The following is a 23,021-nucleotide window of genomic DNA, read 5'->3' as shown; positions in this document are numbered from 1 at the left end:
CTTCGTTTGTGAATACGGGTGTTAATTAGTTTTAGCCCAACCGCATCAAAGAGACTTACATGTCACCCGAATTCCCCTGACCTAATTACTCACATCCCCGTCCTGGTCAAAAAAATACTCATATCCAACTCCCTATTGTCCAATGCAGTGAACAAAAGCGGCAAAATTCGAGTGTCCAAAGCCGCTACTTACCCCCACTCTTGTCAATCAATTGTTTAGGTTAATACCATCAATTTAACCATAGACAATAGTCCATTGATTGAGAGTCCCAAAAATGTTTGCGAAACGAATTGCTGTGCCCAATTGGGAATTAACCGGTTGTGTTTGGATAACGATTTTTATCGGGGTTTGTCCAACCGCGGTTTTTAGTATGGAAATATGAATTTAACTTTTCCGGTTTTGATCATTGTTCAGTGGGATGGAATGTTGTTTTATTTATGCTGGAATGGGAATAAATAAATATTTTTAAATAATTTAAATACAAAAAGACTATACAAAGCTAAATACACTCTATTAATTCAAATAGGTACTAAATAGTTGAGTAAAGAAATTAATTTTTCAGTGAAAGGTAGGTATAATAAATTTTAATTCGAGATGTTTTGCGAATAAATTCTTTGTACTTACATAATTAGTAGGAGAATTACATACATTCATACATCAGCCAGAATCTGAAATAAATAATCGCTTAGAATTTTTAAGGCCTTTCCCACGCTGGGCTTACCAAAGCATACAACTTTACCATTGTTTAAAAAGGTCAAATAAAACAAAACAAATTGGCACGTTAAATTCAAAATCGTTATTTATTCTTATTATTTCAAATGACAGATAATTACATTTCCTTATACATGACTTACTAATATTATATTTCACAATTTATTTACATCGATACGTTATTGTACTCGTTTGGTATACGATTTCATTAAATCTTTTATTTTATTAACCGTGACAAATTTCAACTTTGAAAAATATTAGCGTTTAGCTACAAACAATCCTGAACTTGATTAAAAAAAAAATAATCAAGCCTTAAGTTCAAATTTTAATGAGCACAACATTATTATAACTCCAAATGAATGTGTAGGTATACCTAAATACAAACAAACCAGTGTGAATCAATTCAAATGTAATAAATTGGCACGATGTAGCGAAATTAATCAAAAAAGATTATTACTTACATTCAATGTGTTCCAGGAATTTCGCTTATCCCATATTTGGAATGTTCGCTAAAATGTTCCCTGAAGTTCCATTAAATGCATGTATTTTCCATTAATTGGACATTTAATTTTAAAAATGATTTCACTAATTTGGGCTCAATATTTCCTTTTCATTTAATGAAATAAATTTAATGAAATTTATTCAAAACTGTCGGTAAAAATGAAGATAAATATACAAGATTCATTTGTAGCCAAAACACGATACTTTAAAATCTGAGAATTTATAACACAGAGGTATAAAACAACATCGTATGTCTATGTATAATATACATTAAAACAAAATACGTTATCCGACTTCCTTATAGTACGAGAGTATAACTTTTATAGATACAACGATGACCAGTAATTGTATGAGTGTATGTGATTTTTGTGTAAAAGCAGACGAGCTGTTGCCGTGTTGCATGGCGGCTGGCGTCTCACCTGGAAAGAAGAAAATTTTGTTACAAACGTTTAGAATATGCTACATCCTTTATAAATTAAGGACTCGATTTCCCTACCAGCATCTGTGTTACCGAAATTGTACAATCCTAATACCTGCAAGCCACATAAAGGTCATAAGCACACCTATCAACCCGGAAAGGGATTAAAACCGTATCGCTGTGAGACGAGGCGTTAACGTTACGGTGCGGATAAGTGTGCATTGCAGTAAGGAGTTTCATACAAAAATACTGGCCGCCTCGAGTTAATACGGTCACGATCCGTTTCCGGGTGTATTAGTGTGCTTCTTCCTTATAAAGGCACTGTATGCAGGTCAATCTGAAAATCATTGGGGGAGGCCTATCTTCTGCAGTGGCTGAAATTACGATGATGAAGAAGGCCTGAGAATGGCTATGGAGCTATGGAGAAGCTCCCTTCATCATACTCGTAGATCGCATCTGCCTCCGGGTGAGATTGTGATCAAGAGCAAGCGAATACTACATAAAAATGTGGGTTTACTGTACTTTTTTAGACCTCATCCTTTTATAGGAAATTAGCCTTTATTACAACTGTTGTTAAGGTCTGACTAGACTTTACCTAAGATGTTTTTAAATAAATTAAAGGCGGACTGTGTTTCATAGGTATATTGTAAAATATATTATATTGCTAGTTCGCGTCTGTCTGACATCGGTGAACGGTCAGCCTGAGTGGGCGTCGGGCATGTACGGAGTGTGCCGGCGCCTCGCGCGGAGACGATGATGGCCGATTGATGTCGATGAAGCCCGAGGTCCCGAGAAGCGCCAAAAACTGCATTAAGTGCCAGTGTTTAGGAAAAGTACTGAGCTACATGGTTGATTGCATCAAAGGATTTAGCTTAATATGCTTTCGTCCAAATTCAGAGCAAGTCAGAAATCTACACCAATATTAGATAGAAAAAGGTCACTCTCGTTTGTCGAGGGAATCCCAGGAAGTTGAAACAGGATCATCTTTTTTTTTGACAAAGAACAGCGTTGGTTTTCAGCCAGTGATCTGGGAAAAACAAAGTTTTTCTTTTGTTTTTCATTATTTTTTTAAAACATAATATGCCTGGCGGCTGGCTTATCTGCTGCATCCCAAAAATTTTTTCTGAAAACTGTCATGAGAGGACTTTCAAACGAAAATATACTTATTGGTAATGATTCTTCTATCTATGACAAAGGATATACCAACCACAATATTTGCTTATTTCTGGAGAAGAATGGAAACGATATCAATCTATAACGAATTTTGTATTGTGCAAAGGCAAATGACAGCTTTTGATCAAATCTCTGACAAGCCCAAAATGTATTATTGAAAATGTCCCGTTCTAACTCAGTTAATTACATACAAAAGCAACTCAAATTGTATGAAATCACGTCAATTACGTCAAAATATAAGTTGTTAAGACCTGCCATTCGCTCTGAGAGCGAAGTTTTTAATCTCTAGACTTTGTAAGTAAATTATATACATTAAACAACTTCAATAAACCACTTTGTAAATAAGATTTGCGTGGAAGTTCATAAACTCGGCAACTTGGCGTGCGGACGCAGTTGGAAAATGTGCAGTAAGCATTTTGGGTCTTACTTTAAACAAGCAACGAAACCAAAGCCAGTCTGCTTGTGACTACGGCTACGGTAGCAACTGACTGTAAATACCCACTCATGTTCTTTCTTCTCAGCTAAATACATCTAATGCTACAAAGGATTCCCAAGGATTTTCACACCTTTTGAAACGTATGAACGAAAAGGTACACGCCTAGTACGCCCAGGTACACACGGTAAGGCACCTACACAATGTGGGTTTTAAGAGATATTAATGTAAGAGTACTTATGTGTCGTATTTTGTTGAAAAAATAAATTACACAGCAAAGAGGAGAGTGGTATAGTATACTGACTGCATTTCCTCGCTAGATAGTTTTTATTTAACCTTTGCTTAAGGCCGATTGTAGACATCCGTTTTTTCACCGGACGACGACGGACCGTCAAAAAACGGATATCCTTTGTTTGCTGTCAATTTCCTCGCCGGACCTATGTCCGATGCATGTGCACACGTTCATTATAAACCATACACCACCGCTAAATCCGGTGAAAAAATCGGGCCGTTGTCCGGTCAAAAAAACGGATGTTTACAAGCGGCCTAAGTAAAATTCCGACATTTTTTTTGAGGTTTTAACTGGACGCAATGAATATATATTTATTACTGTTCGTTTCAGAACTGACAGTATAGTCAGGAAGTTTTTGTACAAAGCTTTCTAAATCTTACCATGTTGTGGCATGATCCATTATCTTAAACAAAACGACAAGCATTGCTATAATTAGCTATGCGGTGATGCTACGAACAAAGTTGCAAAGTTGACAAACTCGACGTCGCTTAGAATTATTATGTTTATGGTAATTTTTAAGTCAGTATTTATTGCTTTTTGAAACGAGGTTATATTTTCCAACTTTGGAATTCCAGGATCTACAGTTTGACCGCGATGAAAGGGGCCAGTGAAGGCTGATTGTCCCAGTGGGTCTAGTCAAAATGCCATCACAAACCAATAGGAAGTTTTCACTAATGTCAGTCGCCGCGTCACCAGTAATTCGATTCGATCGGAAAATGGCAGCCAAAATGCACATTGAACCACCAACGACGCGGCGATATAAAAGTTCATTCAAAATCGAATAAAAGTTAAAAAATGTCTATGACTTTGCGATTGTTTTTACTTTTTCTAGCTTTTTTTTTTAAAATTAGTTTCTTCCTTCTTTCTGCTCTCTGTTTACGTCTATGCTTCGCTGTCAAACTAGCTGTCAAAACGACATCGCAATACGGATTTGTCAAAACAACCTTAGGGTGGGTTGCACCATCTTAGTTTAACTTTGACAAACGTCTAAAATCTGTCAAACTCCATACAAAAAACACCGGTTAACGTCATAGTTACGGTCAAAGTTAGGTGGTGCAACTCACCCTATTGGTTTCGATCGAATCGAAGCTTATCACCGGGGTTTTAGTAATCGCAATGAAAATGGCGGGTGTTGCGATTCGATTCGATTTTGATTGAGTCTTAAATGCATGTTGGCTAAGCCTTTGTATGGGAAATTTCAATCCAGTCTTTCGATTATCGATAGGTAGGGCTTTGCGATTCGATTTTTTGCCGTTTGACTAAGCCTTTTTTGTTATCGACCTCTTTTGCGATTTGTTTATTTGTTTGCGACTGGTTTGCGATGGGTTTGCGATTTTAAAGTGCGTTTTGACTAGACCCGCAGAGGATTGTTAAACTGTCATTGAACCCGCAAATAATTAAATCAGAAGAAAACAAGAGTGCATAAAGGTGAGTATAGACTGGAGCATTTGTATGTGTAATGTAACGTTCTTACCATAGAGATATAGACAGATGCCAACTGATGCACTGAGTTCGCAACTTAGCGTCACATTAGAAATTCACACACACAAAGAAATCAAAATAATGTGTTCATTATTCACTGCGGTATCAGTACTCAACGTTCGAATAATCTTTAGTACTACGCAAGCAATGTAAGCTGTTTACATTGTGACGTCGCTGCTGTCATCATTGCTTTCACGAGCAATGTGTTCAGTGGGTCTAGTCAAAACGCACTTTAAAATCGCAAACCCATCGCAAACCAGTCGCAAACAAATAAACAAATCGCAAAAGAGGTCGATAACAAAAAAGGCTTAGTCAAACGGCAAAAAATCGAATCGCAAAGCCCTACCTATCGATAATCGAAAGACTGGATTGAAATTTCCCATACAAAGGCTTAGCCAACATGCATTTAAGACTCAATCAAAATCGAATCGAATCGCAACACCCGCCATTTTCATTGCGATTACTAAAACGGTGATAAGCTTGGATTCGATCGAAAACCAATAGGGTGAGTTGCACCACCTAACTTTAAACGTAACTATGACGTTAACCGGTGTTTTTTGTATGGAGTTTGACAGATTTTAGACGTTTGTCAAAGTTAAACTAAGATGGTGCAACCCACCCTAAGGCTGTTTTGACAAATCCGTATCGCGATGTCGTTTTGACAGCTAGTTTGACAGCGAAGCATAGACGTAAACAGAGAGCAGAAAGAAGGAAGAAACTAATTTAAAAAAAAAGCTAGAAAAAGTAAAAACAATCGCAAAGTCATAGACATTTTTTAACTTTTATTCGATTTTGAATGAACTTTTATATCGCCGCGTCGCGAGTCGTTGGTGGTTCAATGTGCATTTTGGCTGCCATTTTCCGATCGAATCGAATCACTGGTGACGCGGCGACTGACATTAGTGAAAACTTCACATTGGTTTGCGATGGCATTTTGACTAGACCCACTGTTTTTGGGCATACTGCTGCGACATCGGCCCCGCCCCCTTGTCACATTTCCCTTTAGTTTCTGTGATGTGGTTCTTATAGTTCCAAAATACTGAACTGTCCTATCCATGACATTGACAGTGGGGCGCCACCGTCAATACCGGATCGCTGGTTCCGATTTTTGCCATGTTGGAAACCATATAGTTGAACGATGGTAGCGCCCCCCTGTCATTGAGTTTGGTGGGACAGTTCAGCGTGGGTCATCTATACGAATGGTTCAATAGGTAAAATGTACGACGTTTGGTATTTGACAGTATGATACATAGAACATAATTATCATAGAGCGGCTTGTTGTTCTGTTACAAGTAAATGATCTGTCTATAATCACCTTAAAACGAAGAACAGTGGGTCTAGTCAAAACGCACTTTAAAATCGCAAACCAGTCGCAAACAAACAAACAAATCGCAAAAGAGGTCGATAACAAAAAAGGCTTAGTCAAACGGCAAAAAATCGAATCGCAAAGCCCTACCTATCGATAATCGAAAGACTGGTTTGAAATTTCCCATACAAAGGCTTAGCCAACATGCATTTAAGACTCAATCAAAATCGAATCGAATCGCAACACCCGCCATTTTCATTGCGATTACTAAAACCCCGGTGATAAGCTTGGATTCGATCGAAAACCAATAGGGTGAGTTGCACCACCTAACTTTAAACGTAACTATGACGTTAACCGGTGTTTTTTGTATGGAGTTTGACAGATTTTAGACGTTTGTCAAAGTTAAACTAAGATGGTGCAACCCACCCTAAGGCTGTTTTGACAAATCCGTATCGCGATGTCGTTTTGACAGCTAGTTTGACAGCGAAGCATAGACGTAAACAGAGAGCAGAAAGAAGGAAGAAACTAATTTAAAAAAAAAAAGCTAGAAAAAGTAAAAACAATCGCAAAGTCATAGACATTTTTTAACTTTTATTCGATTTTGAATGAACTTTTATATCGCCGCGTCGTTGGTGGTTCAATGTGCATTTTGGCTGCCATTTTCCGATCGAATCGAATCACTGGTGACGCGGCGACTGACATTAGTGAAAACTTCACATTGGTTTGCGATGGCATGTTGACTAGACCCACAGATGACTAATGAAAAGAATACGACCTTTAAGGAATTATAATAGGTATCACGGAGAGTAAGTATAATGTTGTAAGGGAAAAATATAGGCTGGTTTTAGTATCACGCGGACTGTCAGTGCGGATCGCTCCGAATAGCCGATTTGTATGGACTGCTAGGGACCGGAGCGGTTCCTCCGGACCGCATTACTCTAAAACGCTCCCTAGAAGTTCATACAGATTGGCTGTGCGGAGCGGGTTTGCACCGGACGGTCCGCGTGACACTAAAATCAGCCATAAGCTTCCAATTCATTTAACAGTCGAGATCGTCCTAAAATAATAAAAAGAAGAGCAGTTTGAAGTAGGATAGCTTTTCGAAAGCAATAAATTAAATAACTATTTTATCAGAAGGGTCATAAAACACTAGTTCCGTTGCGAAATATAATATTTCAAAGTTACGATGAACAACTATTTATGGGTACGCTATTGTTTTAGTCGCCGAAATTGTATGGCCCTTCCAAACGATAGTTATGAGGCGAAATTACAGGCCACTTGAAACGTGTGTGTAGCTAAACGAAAACAGCCAAGAAAATACAGGTAACCGACCAACCGCAGCAAAAAAATAGCAAGTAATTGTGAGTGAAAAAAAAATGACTGTGCGGGGCAAGGAGAAAAGATTCAAGTTGGCTGGATTTCTTACTTAATTTTGACTTCACAAGCTTGTGAAAGAAATACCTGTGCGTAGTCATTTGCATAGACACTTGGACTCTCTTAACCCGAGGACTTGAATTATTTTTATTTGGAATTACCTGAGGCAAACGGAGGACTACCTAAGCTCTGAACTCCCTCTATGGCCAGACGGGTTGGGGAGGCCAGATGTTAGAATGACACAATGATTGCAGACAGGACGAAGATCGGGAAGGTTCTGGGGTGGAACTAATTTTCGGGTTTCACCATGCCACACAGGTAGTGGCGCATAAAATCGCCTTTTGTAGCGAGCCCAATACAGTTCAACTTTCTCCCGGGATAAAGTTGGCCCTCACTGGTAGGGTTTTTATTGGCGGTCAAACTGTAGATCCTGTCTACTGTTGCTTTCAATAATTTGTGCTGGCGGTTCTATTCCGGCTATTACCCTAACAGCCGATTAGTCCGGATATTTTTAGTGAAATCGATAACAATAATGATAGGGTTCCAGTAATTTTATGACCAATGAAAATGTTGGCCATAAAACATAACAGCTCAGTGTTTGGGAGAAGGCCAGAAAGTTTTAACGGTCATTTGTGAAAATATTTCAGTTAATTTGTTAGTTTGAAATGAGGTTGGATTTTCACTAATAGAGGTCACAAGGTATAAAATGACTCTTTCAAATTCGTTTGTTTCAGCCAAATAACGTCCACTGCTGGACAAAGGCCTCCCCCAAGGATTTCCATAGCGACCGGGTCTGCGCCGCCCGCATCCAGCGACCATCATCACATCGTCGGTCCATTTAGTGGAAATCATGAATTTCATCAAGGTAAATAAGGTTTAAATTCTATTGTAGTAATCGTCACTTTGGGGTAGCTTGATGTGTTTTTGTAACATAATTATTCACTTTAAATAACGTGTTTTAGCAATTCTGCGAGCTATGTCGGTTACTTTGGTTCTCCTACGGATCTCCTCATTTCTGATTCGATCACGCAGGGAAACTCCGAGGCGTGGGCGGGGCACATAGCTCGTAGAGACGATGGCCGTTGGGGCAGGAAAGTTCTCGAGTGGCGACCACGGGCTGGAAGACGTAGCGTGGGCAGGCCTCCTACTAGGTGGACCGACGATCTGGTAAAGGTCGCGGGAAGAGCCTGGATGCGGGCAGCGCAGGACCGTTCATTGTGGAAAACCTTGGGGGAGGCCTTTGTCCAGCAGTGGACGTCATTTGGCTGAAACAACAACAACAACAAATAACGTGTACAGATAGAGATAGATAATATAGCCTAGAGGCAGTCTTAGCGTTGGCAGGGACACACTAGGTGTAAAGCCTGGTCCGTGAGCACGTAGAATCCCGTCCAATGACCCCAAGCTACCCATCCCTATCGCTCTCACGTAATTATATTGCTGTCGCGCTCGCACACTCACTGCGGGCGCCGGTCGCACAGTCGCGACAGCAACATACGTAATTACGCGCGAGCGATAGGGATGGGTAGCTTGGGGTCATTGGACGGGATTCTACGTGCTCACGGACCAGGCTTTAGTTGACCAGATGCTTGGGTTATTTTGAACCTACTCACTTTAATGCAAAGGAATACAGTTCAAAATCCTTTGGGGGTAATTTATCACTATGTGGTAGAATGATGAGTTTTTGTTGCATATTATCTACTTACTCTGAACAATCTAGCAGCCCGGTCGACAGCACATGAATCTTCCAAAAACCCTCAACCTATTTTGAATCTTATTACAAAGGCAGAATCCTACTCACTTTGAACAACGTGAACAGTCACAGAGGCGGCCTTCGCGTTGGCAGGCACGCAGGTGTAGTTTCCAGCGTGCTTTGGTTCCGCCTTGCCTATCACCAGCTCGCTGGTTTGTCTGCCGTTGTGGACGTTGACTCCGTCTGTGAAAAGATAGTTTTATAAGAAACATGTAATAGACTGCTAAAACCAAGTGGCAGTGGGCGGGGCACATAGCTCGTAGAGACGATGGCCGTTGGGGCAGAAAAGTTCTCGAGTGACGACCACGGGCTAGAAGACGTAGCGTGGGCAGGGCTCCTACTAGGTGGACCGACGATCTCGTAAAGGTCGCGGGAAGAGCCTGGATGCGGGCAGCGCAGGACCGTGCATTGTGGAAAACCTTGGAGGAGGCCTTTGTCCAGCAGTGGACGATATTTGGCTGAAACGAACGAACGAACGAACGATGTAAAAGACAAAGGATGTGATGAAAAGTAATTTTAAAAATGCTTAGACCTATTGGAGCGGTTACGCACTACATTCTACACAAATCCGATCTGAAGCTTTAAGAATGTAGGTAGTTGTAGAACTGTCAATTAGGGCCACGTTGCACCACCTAACTTTCACAGTATCTATGGCGCTAACCGGTGTTTTTTGTATGGAGTTTGACAGATTTTGAAGTTATTTTAGATAGTACAACCCAGTCTAACAGGCTAGTTTCCTAAAAATATCTTTTAGTGGTACGTCAATTACATTATCAAAAAATATTGGACACGTTTATTTTTATTTGTCAATCAAATAATTAATTACAAAGTTATGATGCGTTGAAGTTCCGCGTGACATCTCAAAGTGCTACACTATTAAGCACTTCTTGACGTCACGGGCCTCATCGTTTGAACTTTACCTCTTTCAATTTTAATTAGTTCGAAAAAGTGAAAAATACGAGTCGAGTATTTTTTGATAAGTTAACTGACGGACTAATTCAAAATCTTGCTTTTTTTAAACAGGAAACATCCCTGTTTGATAGTTTACGTACCGAGATCCGATATGCAGAATCTAAGGTTGCTAGATGTTGATATTTTTGTGTCTATGTAAAGTTTTCAAAGCATTAGAAATCCAATACATCTAATCAACCCAATACACAGTTTTAACAGGCTTCCCAGCATCAGAATGTTCTCACGTTCCCGAAACCTTGCCACGTTCAGATCAAAGGAAATGGGAACCCGACCCGTTTATCTACACCAATATTATAAAGAGGAAAGATTTGACTGTTTGTTCATTGAATAGGCTCAAAATACTGGACTGTTTTGAAAAATTCTATCACCAATACTACATTATTTCTGATGAACATTGGCAGCAAGAAGTTCGGTGAGTCAGCTAGTTGCATAAAAATACGCTTTAAGGACGTAGCACATTTATCAACCCGGAAAGGGATCGTAACCGTGTCAACTCGAGGCGGTCAGTATTCTTTGTAAGAAACTCCATACTGCAACGCACACTTATCTGCACCGAAACGTAAACGCCTCGCCTCGCAATTGACAGCGCGTGAAAGGCGATACGGAGTTGATCCCTTTCCGAGTTGATAAGTCTGCTATGAGCTTTATTTTGAAGTAATTTGCCCTAGGTAATGGGTTTTATTCACTAGAAGCCAGAATAATAAATTAACCATCTGCTATGACTATTTTAGGACTGGATGATAGTTCATTTCAATCGTGAAACCTATCTTATTAATGGATATCATACATTTATGGTATCTTCAATGTTCATAAATATAACACGTGGCTTAAAATAAGTTCGATACTTATATCAGTTTCTTTTTACTTTTACACGTGGATATAACCAATTACTAGTGTTGTAGAAATCTCGATAGTTTCACCACCACTAGTTTAATTTTAGGAACGAAAAACATTTGTTATTTTGATTTGATTTTGATATTGACTCATAAAATTCAAGTGTCTATTTTTCAAAATTTTCTGTCCCGTTCCCGGGTAAGCTAGTAGACAATATTTTTAGGTAGATCGTCTCATGAAATTAGAGTAAAAAAATCTATCTACTCAATGGACTGATGAACTTAGAAGGTAGCTTGCATAACCTGAAAAAATCGAGGGAGATCATGCGCCGTTACCCCCTTGACGCTTCTTGAGGTAAGCTTACGATCAGCATATTTTGACAGTGATTGGTTGGAAAGATGTTTTTTTACTGAGAAAATGTCGATATCAGACTATCGATATACAGCAAGACCTACACTATTAGACCTGTCTGAGTCCTAAGTGTTCTCATCCACAATCTATTACCGCACAATGGATTTCTATTCCTGTCCATTCTATTCTTTCGCGCCCTAACAATAGTCGGGAGTTGGTCCGGACATCTGAAATGATTTTCTGTGTCAACAAGTTCCATAATGCAATTAAGGAAGAGGGTTCTTATTAAATACTAGTAATTTACAATTCATACATATACTTGCAAGTGGTCTGTATCATACATGTTCATGTAAAAATGTGTAGGAGAAAAGCGCTGCGTTGCATTTCACATTGCTGGCCCTTATCCAGGGAGCCAGAGACAATCTCAGTGAGTAACGTGACAGCGTCTTCGGTTGATTTGTGGCGTCTGAATCCGAATTGTCTTGGGGATAGTAACTCGTTTTGCTCAATGAAACTGGTCAGGCGGTTATTGACAATTTTCTCCAGCATCTTGGAGAAGACACAGAGTAACGAGATAGGTCTGTAATTACCCGGTACATCTTTAGGACCGTCTTTGTAAATAGGAGTTACCAGAGCAATCTTCCAGGATGCAGGAAAGCAGCCATTTCCTAAACTCAAGTTGAATATGTGTTCTAAGGGTGCACAGATAATACTTCTAGCACATTTAACAAGAGCGGTACTGACTTCGTCTACTCCGGGTGCACAATCAATTTTTAGTTAAGCAATCATAATATCAAGGATTTCATCTTGATCAGTTGGGTCGATGAAGAAGGAGTGTGCAGGTGAGTGTGTGTGCTTAACACTGGAAGCTAGATGGTTTTTTAGTTTCTCCAGTCTGAGACATTATGTTATTTGCCAGTGACTGACCCACGCCGGAGAAGAAAGCATTACATTCATTTAAGGAAACCTTAGGGTTATTTTTATAAGGTTTATAGTATTAAGGCTTTGCTTAACAAGCTATACTTACTCTGATCGTAGTTGATCATCCGATTCTCGAAGTACCAGAACACATACGAGGGGGGTTCCGTAGATCTCTTGACCACGCACACCAGTCGCAGCATGGAACCCTCGTGGATGATTTTCTCGGATTCACCCACTATTTCTGCGTACGCCGCTGTTAGAAAGAAATAAAAATTCGTTAATTATTACACATTAATTTGTAAAAGTAAATAAGCTTTTGGAAGGAAATATATTTGCAGTGCTTAATGGAAGTATACCTAAGTATTCCAAAATGTCAATAATGAAAAAAAATGGTCGACGCCATTGACCAGTAGGTATGCGCTAAGCATTTCCTATTAAAAATAAAAATAAATAGTTTAAAAAACTAAAAACACGCCTTAAATTACTGCACTAAAAGTCAAATCCAACAAACCCAAAGTCGATGAGTTTCCTCCGTTTCATGTGACCACGGCTGCAGCATCGCAGCCGAAACGTCAAGCCGTGGGTACATAATGTAACTCATTAATAAACGTCGCGTTATGACCCGTGTCTTACTATTTTAGTTTCCGCCGTTTCGTTTAGGAGTTCCTATGGCCACCTCCCGACTCCATCATCAGACCAATTCGCTGGTACCATAATATTGTATTGTCATCTAATCTACGTAAGTGTTAAGTTTCATGATGATACAAGAATTAGAAGTGCGTGTAATTCAGATTCTTAGATTCCATTACATAGTTACATACACGACGACCTAATAAAAGCGTGTTAATAAAACTCTCTTGTGTATTGACGTAAGTGACAAATTCTAATTCAAATATTTGATTATTTCAGACTATAGTTGGTCCATGCCATGGGTTAGTACAAATGAAATATAACTTATGACAAAGAATTATGCTGATGGTTACGAACCAATGAAGACTGAATCAAAAGAAAAATTAGGGTCACCCTGCCATCGGGCCGTTATATCGATTAAAACAAAGTAACTGAACTTAAGACGAAGTTGGGGTAATAATGAGAATCGACGTTTTAAAGACGTCTGAGGATGAAAGTTCTGCAAAGTCTTTACAGGCTATTTTCTATAGGTCGTTCCTGCTAACAATCGATGGGGACGCCTAATGACTGTGTTAAACTTTCAAGCGAACCCACCAAAAACATTCTGTAAAAAACTAGCCAAGTCTCGATGGAGCTGCTTGTTTATCTCTAAAAAGTAATGAAATCTAGACTAAGTCGTGCCAAGTCTATGGTTCCTTACTGCGATTTCTTTATTAATATAGTTAATGTTGTGTGACTTGGCCGTTGAAGGGTACAAAACCAGGTGCTCCATGACACCATTGCACCAATCTATCGCCAGAACCGCTACCCATTGACAATGGAAAATTGCCACTTGGAAAACGTTGATTCAATGACCAGTCAATTGTAGGCTTGATAAAGCTGCGTATTTCAATAATACTTATGTATGATTTTATTATCTTAATAAAGATAGTTCAACGGCCAAGTCATACAACATTAACTATATTAATAAAGAAATCGCAGTAAGGAACCATAGACTTGGCACGACTTAGTCTAGATTTCATTACTTTTTAGAGATAAACAAGCAGCTCTATCGAGACTTGGCTAGTTTTTTACAGAATGTTTTTGGTGGGATTTCACTTCTTTTTGTAGAAAGTGGCATAATTATTTAAAGTCGTCGTCTTTTAATGTTATCCAAATTTTTTTTATGATATTAAATTAATAATCTGGACACCGCGGTGCAGAAATTCGACGCTCAAAGTGCTAGCGCCATCTAGCGGTGAGCGGTACAGGCGAACACCACGGTGCCGGTGTGGCGCTAGTAGTATTGATTATGAATGTGGTGTTACTCCAGATCTTCGAATTTCCTAGTTTTAATAGTTTTCCCTTTATGTGGCCATTAAACCCTAACTCTGTACCAAATTTCAGCTCTCTGAGTTTATGGGAAGTACTAGTTCTATTTTGATGATCATCAGTGAGTGAGTGAGTGTCATAAATGCGAAACTTTGCTTTCGCTTAACTTCGGAACTAAATGACCTACAGACTTGAAATTTTGGATTTTAAGTACGTGATTATAGCTTACTAGATGACGAAAATTTCTGCGTTCTGGTCTTATCCAAAGGTTCTCAAATAGGGGCCTGAAAATGCGGCGAAATGGTTCCAGTAAAGGATGGTACGGCAGTGTTTGCTTCGCGCTCGACTTGGCGGGGGCACTACCGTGCCCCCAGATTATCATCCATATGTACCATCCTAGACTGCATCTCACTTAGCACCAGGTGCGATTGCGGTCAAATACCTGCCTTGGCTAGCATAAAAAAAAAAAAAAAAATATTATTCACTCGTTATTTATGTGGTTTTGTTTATATCGAGCTCCGTGCCAATTTAGTGGGTGGCCAATATAGCCTAAAATTACACCAAAATTGTGAAACCGTTGCCTCGACCTTTGTGATCAAGTGGTTGAAGACCTCTTAACTTGGAAGGTCCTGGATAAGATTCCCACACACAAATTGAAATCAGTGTCCCTCATTGTGCCTGTTTTCTTTGGATATTCAGATCACAATTATAATATCTTTTCCAACTATACCTAATCAAGGTTTTAGTTAGAAAAGGAATATGATTCTGTGTTTTGATAGGGCGAGCTAAGGCTATACATATCATAGTTCGAAAGAAGGTGACTAATGTTATACAGTTGCTACATGAGAAGATAATTTATCGAGCTGTGGAACAAAGAGATTCACTATACGGCATTGAGCCGCAACGCAACGCGTTTATGTGTGCTAGCCCTAAGAAAGATATTGAAAAACTTACCAACAAGAACAAGTTTGAAGAATATACTAGTAGGCGGGTGTGTGGGCACTTGACACTCATAGTAGCCCGCGTCGGCCGAAGTGGCGAAGCGAATGTGCAGCGCCCAGTCCTGGGGAAGAAAGATCAAATTAAAATTCAAAATAGTTTATTCAGTACATAGGCCCTTTCGAGGGCACTTATACACGTCCCAAATATAGCTTGCCCTACCAACACTTCGGGACAACATATGGGCTGGTGCCCACTGAGTTTCTTCCGCTACTTCTTCTCAGAACTAGATGGCGCCGCCATCGTGTCAACATTGGCTCCGTACTTGTTACTTATTTAAAAATAGAAAAACTTCAAAAATGTGATCAAATTGGTGAACATTGCGTGCAGTATTGTAGAAATAAACTGTGAAAGTGTTATCTATAAAATATATTAAGGCGTTGAACAGAAAGTGACGTTAATTACTTAGTGCATAAGTGACAGTGAAAAGAGACTTATTTGTGCAAAATTCATGGAAAAAACTATAAATCAAACCTTCGTGAACTTTATATAAACTGTGTGAAGCAATTCGACAGCAAAATGAACTAATATAAGACTATAAATCTAAAAACAGTGATTCGGACGGTTAATTTTATTTAAACTTGGTGTTGTGCTACTGGAAACTAGACCTTATTCATACAATGCTTAACACCATTTTCGTGCGAACTTGAAACAACGCCATCTGTTGACAGTCGACTACATCATGAACCATCAATGCTAATAGTACTTATATGCAACTAGCGACACCTGTTGTGTACTGAGAAAACTTCATCATAGTAGAATACTACTCGCTATCACCGAGTAGTTGATAAATTCGTCAACAACGTCATCGTACAGATAGCCTGGTGGAGCAGGTACGCTGCCCAGATCCAACAAACCATAGTTCGAATCTCACTGACGACCAAAATTATCTTTTTTCAATCGAAGAACCTATAAAGACCATAAATAAAATGTCTTCAAATAAAAATAAAGCCTCAAATAAAAAATGCGACAAATGCAAAACCGACATCCCCAGACGAGAATACTTGACATGCTCACAATGCAAACTAAAACTTGATCTGGGATGTGCAAATGTGACATTTGCTAGATTTAGAATTATGGACGCTGAACGCAAGAAAAAATGGAAATGCGATATGTGCGTATCACCTGCAATAAATCCTCGTTCATCGCCATCGTCACCACTACGTAACAATGTTAGCACCGATAGGCTACTTGATAATGTAACCACCCGGCAACGAAATAATAAGCTGAACAGGTCCTCGGTTGAACTACTGGACAAATCTATCGAGGGCTCCACGATTGGCAGTGGCTCAACTTTGCTTGAAGACACGCGTATGAGCTTGCCAGACCTAAACGTACATGCTAATAAAGAACTTCAGGAAGAAATCAACACTCTTAAAACTGAACTAGCAAGCGCTCATGCAGAAATCGACCGACTAAATATGCAAGTCACCAATATACAGAAAAAAATGGACGAACAACAAAAGAAAAACCAAATATTGAAGCAGCTGCTTGAAGAGCCAGCACCGCGTAGATCAACCCCCTTGAAGCAAAACTACCATAGAAGCTCACATACGAGCACACCACGCCGAAAGTCAACTCTTGCATCTGACTCATAAGATAATTTGCAAAAACGAAGTAATGCCCATTCGGGGCCTGCGACGCCGATCTCGAGGGAAAATGAACCAAGTGTGGAAATCATCAACACTGAGTCACCGAAATCAACATCGACCTCAGAATTTATCGCTGTATCACCACCAAAGATTTATATCTTTGGCAGCCAGCAATGTGTTGGCCTGGGACACCAACTCCTTCAGTCAAGACTTGGCAGCAACTTTGGACAACATTCAGTTTGCGCCCTCACTAAACCTCACGCTACAGCTGAAGAGATATTAAAAGGGTCTAACAATGTTGAAGACTCACCTCAAAACTTCATAATATTATGCGCTGGTGAAAATGATCATAATCCGACAAAAGTTTTCATAGAGTTTGCATCAACCCTAAAAAAATTTAAATGTATTAATATTATTGTGCTGAGTATTATTAATAATAAGTATCTAAATACCACCGAACTGAATAAAAGTATTGCAAATGTATGTAGAAATGTACCTAATTGTGAATTTGTTGACATAACTTCTAACCAATCACAATTTAATGGTTATAATTATTTAATATTGACATGTAATAAAATAAATTTTCTAATTGACTATCACACTTACAGTTCTAAGTACCTGTCGTCTAAGGGACTAAAAGAAATAATTAAAAACAGTGCAAAACATAAAAGTAAAGTACCTAAAAAATCATCCTCTATGAAAGGCACTATTCCTTATTACTTCCCTGTGATTAACAGGAAAACTAGTAGTTCTCAGAGTAACTTAATATCCCCACCTGCATGTCCAATGGCTAATTTTTTATCCAAAACGAGCAAACAACTGGGAATAAAAAGATAACTAATGAGAGTGGGCAATTTTTTACCATACTTCACCAAAACATTGCAGGAATCCTTAATAAAAATGAAATATTTGACTTGACAATCACAGAACTCTCTAAAACACTAGGACGTATAGATTTCATTTGTATGACTGAAACATTTATAAAAAAGGGATCAGAGTCTAATTTACAACTACCTGGATATAAACTTGCATCCTCATATTGTAGACAAAATCAAAGACGAGGAGGCTCATGTATACTTATTAAAAATGGCTTTGATTACAAACTCCTAAATATCACAAGTGAATTGGCATGTTCATATAGCTTTGAGTGCTGTGGCCTCGAATTAATGAGCCACGGACTTATTATAGTATGTATTTATAGGATCCCAAACTCGAATTTACAGATATTTTATGATAAATTTTCACTACTCCTGGATAAAATCACTAAAAATAATAAAAAGCATGTGATACTTTGTGGTGACTGGAATATTGACGTCTTGAAAGATACTCCACAATCGAGGGAGCTCAAAGCCATTCTCTCTAATCATAACTTATGTCCGCATATAAATATACCTACTAGAGGAGCCTCCAGTATCGACCAAATAGCCAGTGACTTACAAGATGTTAAAGTAACCATACACCATTTAGCCTTATCAGACCATACGGGACAATCTTTATTATTCTCTGTTCCCAAACTACAAACTAACGTTAAAACCACAAAAAAATGGTCTGAAAATCGCCGAGACCTATGTCAAGAAAACATAGTAAAGTTCTGTAAATGCATATCGTCCCTATCGTTTAATGAAGTTTACGAAGAACATGACTGTAACGAATCATTTGATATTTTTCACGACCTATTAAAACTATTTTATAATCTCTGTTTTCCATTAATACAAGTGAAAATCGGGAAAAAAATAATTAAAAATAAATGGATTACTAAAGGACTAAGAAAATGTTGTATAAAAAAGAGGTCACTATACTTTAGATATCAAAACGATGCTATTAATAAAAAACATAATAAAGAAAAATACATGACTTATACAAAAATTTTGAAAAAATGCATCCATAAATCACAACAAATCAATAATAACCGATATATCGTAGAGTCGAAAAATAAATGTAGTGCTGCGTGGAATGTTATTAAGAACAATGTTAATTTAACTAATAATAAAAGCGACATAAATACAATTAAAAAAGAAGGCAACATTTATATCAAACCTAATGACATTTGTGAGTTATTTAATGACCATTTTATTAATTTGACAACTGAAAGTAATAATAATCCTAACATTGACAATAATACAAACGATATTAATAGTATGACTAATAGCATGTTTATAGAGCCAATTATCGAATCTGAAGTAATAAAAATTATCAACACTCTAAAAAACACTACCTCCGCGGGTTACGATGAAATATCCACAAAAATTATTAAAATTATCTCAATCTTTATAGCCTCACCATTAACTGATATAATAAATAAGTCATTTGAACAAGGTATTTTTCCTAGGCGACTTAAAATATCAGTGGTCAAACCTATTTTTAAAAAAGGTGACCCTACTGATATGGGAAATTATAGACCGATCACTTTAATACCAATATTATCCAAAGTATTTGAGAAGGCTATGCTTACGAGAATGGAGACCTTTCTAACCAAAAACAATATTCTAGCACCGAACCAGTTTGGGTTTAGAAGGGGCAGGTCTACCATTCAAGCATGCTTTTCTTTAGTAAGCGAAATCACTGAAGCCTTGAATAGAAAACAAATAGTAATGGGTCTGTTTCTGGATATGAGCAAAGCCTTTGACTTTGTTTGCCACTCCCAGCTACTCCATAAACTTCAAAAGTATGGCATAAGAGGCAAAGCACATGAATGGTTGGAGAGTTACTTGTTCGAGCGTTCCCAATTGACCGAAATCAGCAAAGTATCGGGCAATAAAAAGGTTATTTCTCAATCGTCCACAAAAATCAATTGCTCTGGCGTGCCCCAGGGCAGTATTCTTGGACCTCTACTTTTTATTTTATACATTAATGATCTGCCCAATGCATTGAAACATGAATGTATAATATTCGCGGATGACACTACGTTAATAATAAAATCTAAAGACAAAAATGCCTTAGAAAACTCATGTAAGGACGAATTAAGAAGAGTTGTAGAGTGGCTTGAACAAAATAAATTAAGGATAAATCTTCAAAAAACAAACGCTATACACTTTAGAGCATATCACCAGGCAGATGCACCTTTGAGTATCAATTACAACAACACACCTATACAACAGGTCAACTCTGCAACATTCCTAGGCATAACCATAGATAAACACTTGAATTGGAAAGAACACGTTGATAAATTATGCGCAAAACTTGACAAATTCGTATTCGCCCTGCGTCGCTTAAGATTAGTGGCCTCTCGAGACACTGCTTTATCGGCATATCACGGTTATGTGTCTTCAGTATTACGATACGGACTAATCATATGGGGACACTCTGTAGATGTACAACGAGCGTTTATGGTACAAAAAAAGTGCATTAGAGCCTTATGCGGTGCTGATTACTTAGATCACTGCAAACCATTATTTAAAACCCTTAAAATCCTGCCGTTACCCTGCCAATACATATTGGATCTCTGCATGTTTGTAAAAAAACATCCACATTTCTTTCCTTTACATGACACGGTGCTTGGAAAATGTAATAGCAGAGACAAGAGTAAACTATATGTCCCTGTGCAAAGACTGCAAATATTCTCTAACAATGTGTATTGTATCGCAATTAAAATATACTCTAAGCTTCCCTCTAAAGTAAGAGAATTGACATTAAACAGATTTACATGCACGTTATATAAATGGTTAATGCAAGAGTGCTTTTACTCAATTAGAGAATATCTTGACATAAAAATAAAAGAATCAATGTTTGACTGCTAACTGACGACTCAAGAGGGATATGTGACATTGTTGTATAGTAATTAAGAATGCGTAATAATAATGATTAATATAAGTATGTAGACATCGATTGTAATTACCTATGATTTATAATATTTCTACGCCAACAAAATACGGCAGAATATGTAGAACTTTGTCATTTTAAGAACTGTTGTAACCATATTCTTTGAAATAAACTATTCTATTCTATTCTATTCTATTCTATTCAAAGAAGTGGCGGAAGAAACTCACGCCCGTATTCACAATCATTACTATGAGGTCTCACAGTACGCGTGCACGCACACATATTATGATCAAGTCAAAACCTGAGGGCTTAGTGTGAGTTTACATCAAATGTCGTCACTAGTGAGTGGGTTTAGAAAATCTATGAAAATTTAGATCTTGAATGTTTCCGTTAGGGGCGCTGTACAAACCGTCATGACTCGCTCATTAGTGACGCCGTTTGATGTAAACTCACACTAAGCCGCTGCCCGAAGAGCACAATATCATAGAAAAAATTGTATTTACTCCTCAGATCATAGAAGGGAATAGATGTGAAACGGGGGCGTGGCGCGTGTCTCCGCGATATGCCCAGAAACGAACATCGGCCGCGTAGCTAGGTTAGTCGCGATTCAGTCGTACTAAGGAAATGTTCTCCGATATTTTGGATAATGCGTCGTTACGTGCAATAAAACAAGTGAAACGAAGAACTACAGGAACAATGGAGTCATTTACTACATGTAAGTATTGCAAATCCATTGGTATTTTGCTTATAAATAAAAAAAACTGAACATTTTTACGAACGAATTCAGTGCCGTAACAGTTACTGCGATATCGAAATCAGTGGTGATAAAAATTCGAACACACTTGTACATTGACGATTTAGTTAGCAACCACTTTATGTCATGCTCAACTACTGCGCAATGTATTTAATTTCTTCCGATATCCACTGTCGTGTGAAAATACACAGTACGGCCGCATGTGCCGGTCGTAACATAGTGCCGTGCTCGTGTTCTAATGCGGTTTTCTATTATCGATAAATAGAAGTAAATTATAATTTTCTATTTTGTAATTTTAAATAAAAAAATGATGACGTGTTACTTGCGATTATAAGATTTTACAAAAAAAAATAATAACAGTAGAAGTAATTAGTAACTGTCAACTATGTAATTACTATAAGAGCTAGTTATAGGCATTATTTTTGATAAACATATGCGGTACGCAGATCGCCATAATTAAAAAGTAAATGCGTGATAGTAGTTAATAATAACGTATAATAATAAAAAGGTTTTCATACATAAGCATTTTGTGAAATCAGTTTCGAGCCTTGCCCCTAGCGATTTAAAGTATCGATATCTTGTCGACTCCATTTTATCTTTGTTCTCTCACTAGCGTTTTCTTAGTGTGCGTCACGTCACGCGGCCATTGATTGGCCATAAGGCATGCCTTCTGGCCAATCACAGCACTTTTAAGCCGGTTGCACATGTTGTCGTAGACTCTCAGTCGCTTTGTTTTTACACAGTTGAATGTGTGTGTGGGAGCTGTGGTGGGGGAAATGTGGGGACACTGGTTCTCGTTGTAGTTACGCGCGACTTCATATCTATTCTCTTTCTATGATCTGAGATTTACTATGACAATATCCAGTGTGGCAAATCCTTAAATCCTCGAACTCTATCTAAGAAGTCTTTGAGAAAAAGTAAGGTCAAACATTAATTGATTGGTTCAACAGTTTTCCCAGTAATATCAATTATTATTAAAAGTTTCTTATTTGAGCTCTTGCCGTCAGAAATTCTAGGAATAACTCAAACTGTGAGCTTTTTCCTTTGATAAAAATACTCCACTTTGACGTTTTAAAGTACCTATAAAGTTTTTTACTATTATAGAGTTCCTGAATTGTAGGCTAAAATAGAATTTTACAAATTGATACCAGGAACCTAGCAATATCCTCGTAGCAATTGACAGGTTTTTTTGTCATTTATTCCAAGTAGGGACAGAAGCCTGTCAAAAAGACAAAAGGTTAGAGTAACGATGTCTTAGTTAATTTTAATCAGACTGACAGCTATAAATAGGTGTAGCGTTTAACTTAGTAACTGAGGTATGGGAGCGGCTCGGGAGGGGTGGTTTTGTAACGGTCAAACGTCAGCGAGACTTCAGATTTATATGCCCTGTTACGTCATAATATGTCAATGTCACAACCCATACCTAAGGCAGTGACTGACTTTCTTTCTTTCTTT

General features: G+C 38.2%; 1 protein-coding gene across 1 annotated transcript in view; it reads right to left on the bottom strand.

Annotated features, from left to right (window-relative positions):
* Positions 1 to 801: 801 nt before the first annotated feature.
* The window catches only part of LOC135083249 (uncharacterized), a 38,720-nt gene continuing 16,500 nt past the window's right edge, over positions 802 to 23,021 (bottom strand). Inside the window, exons 4-7 of the mRNA XM_063977984.1 lie at positions 15,417 to 15,525; positions 12,628 to 12,774; positions 9,492 to 9,626; positions 802 to 1,631 (exon numbers count right to left, since the gene is read on the bottom strand). Of these exons, the coding sequence (XP_063834054.1) occupies positions 1,498 to 1,631; positions 9,492 to 9,626; positions 12,628 to 12,774; positions 15,417 to 15,525 (525 nt within the window). The 3' untranslated portion in view covers positions 802 to 1,497. The remainder of the gene's footprint in view (positions 1,632 to 9,491; positions 9,627 to 12,627; positions 12,775 to 15,416; positions 15,526 to 23,021) is intronic.

The sequence above is a fragment of the Ostrinia nubilalis genome, chromosome 23 (genome assembly GCF_963855985.1).
Source record: "Ostrinia nubilalis chromosome 23, ilOstNubi1.1, whole genome shotgun sequence".
NCBI classification, from domain to species: Eukaryota; Metazoa; Arthropoda; class Insecta; order Lepidoptera; family Crambidae; genus Ostrinia; species Ostrinia nubilalis.
Note: the sequence above shows the minus strand (reverse complement) of the source record. Positions and strands in the feature narration are given on the sequence as shown.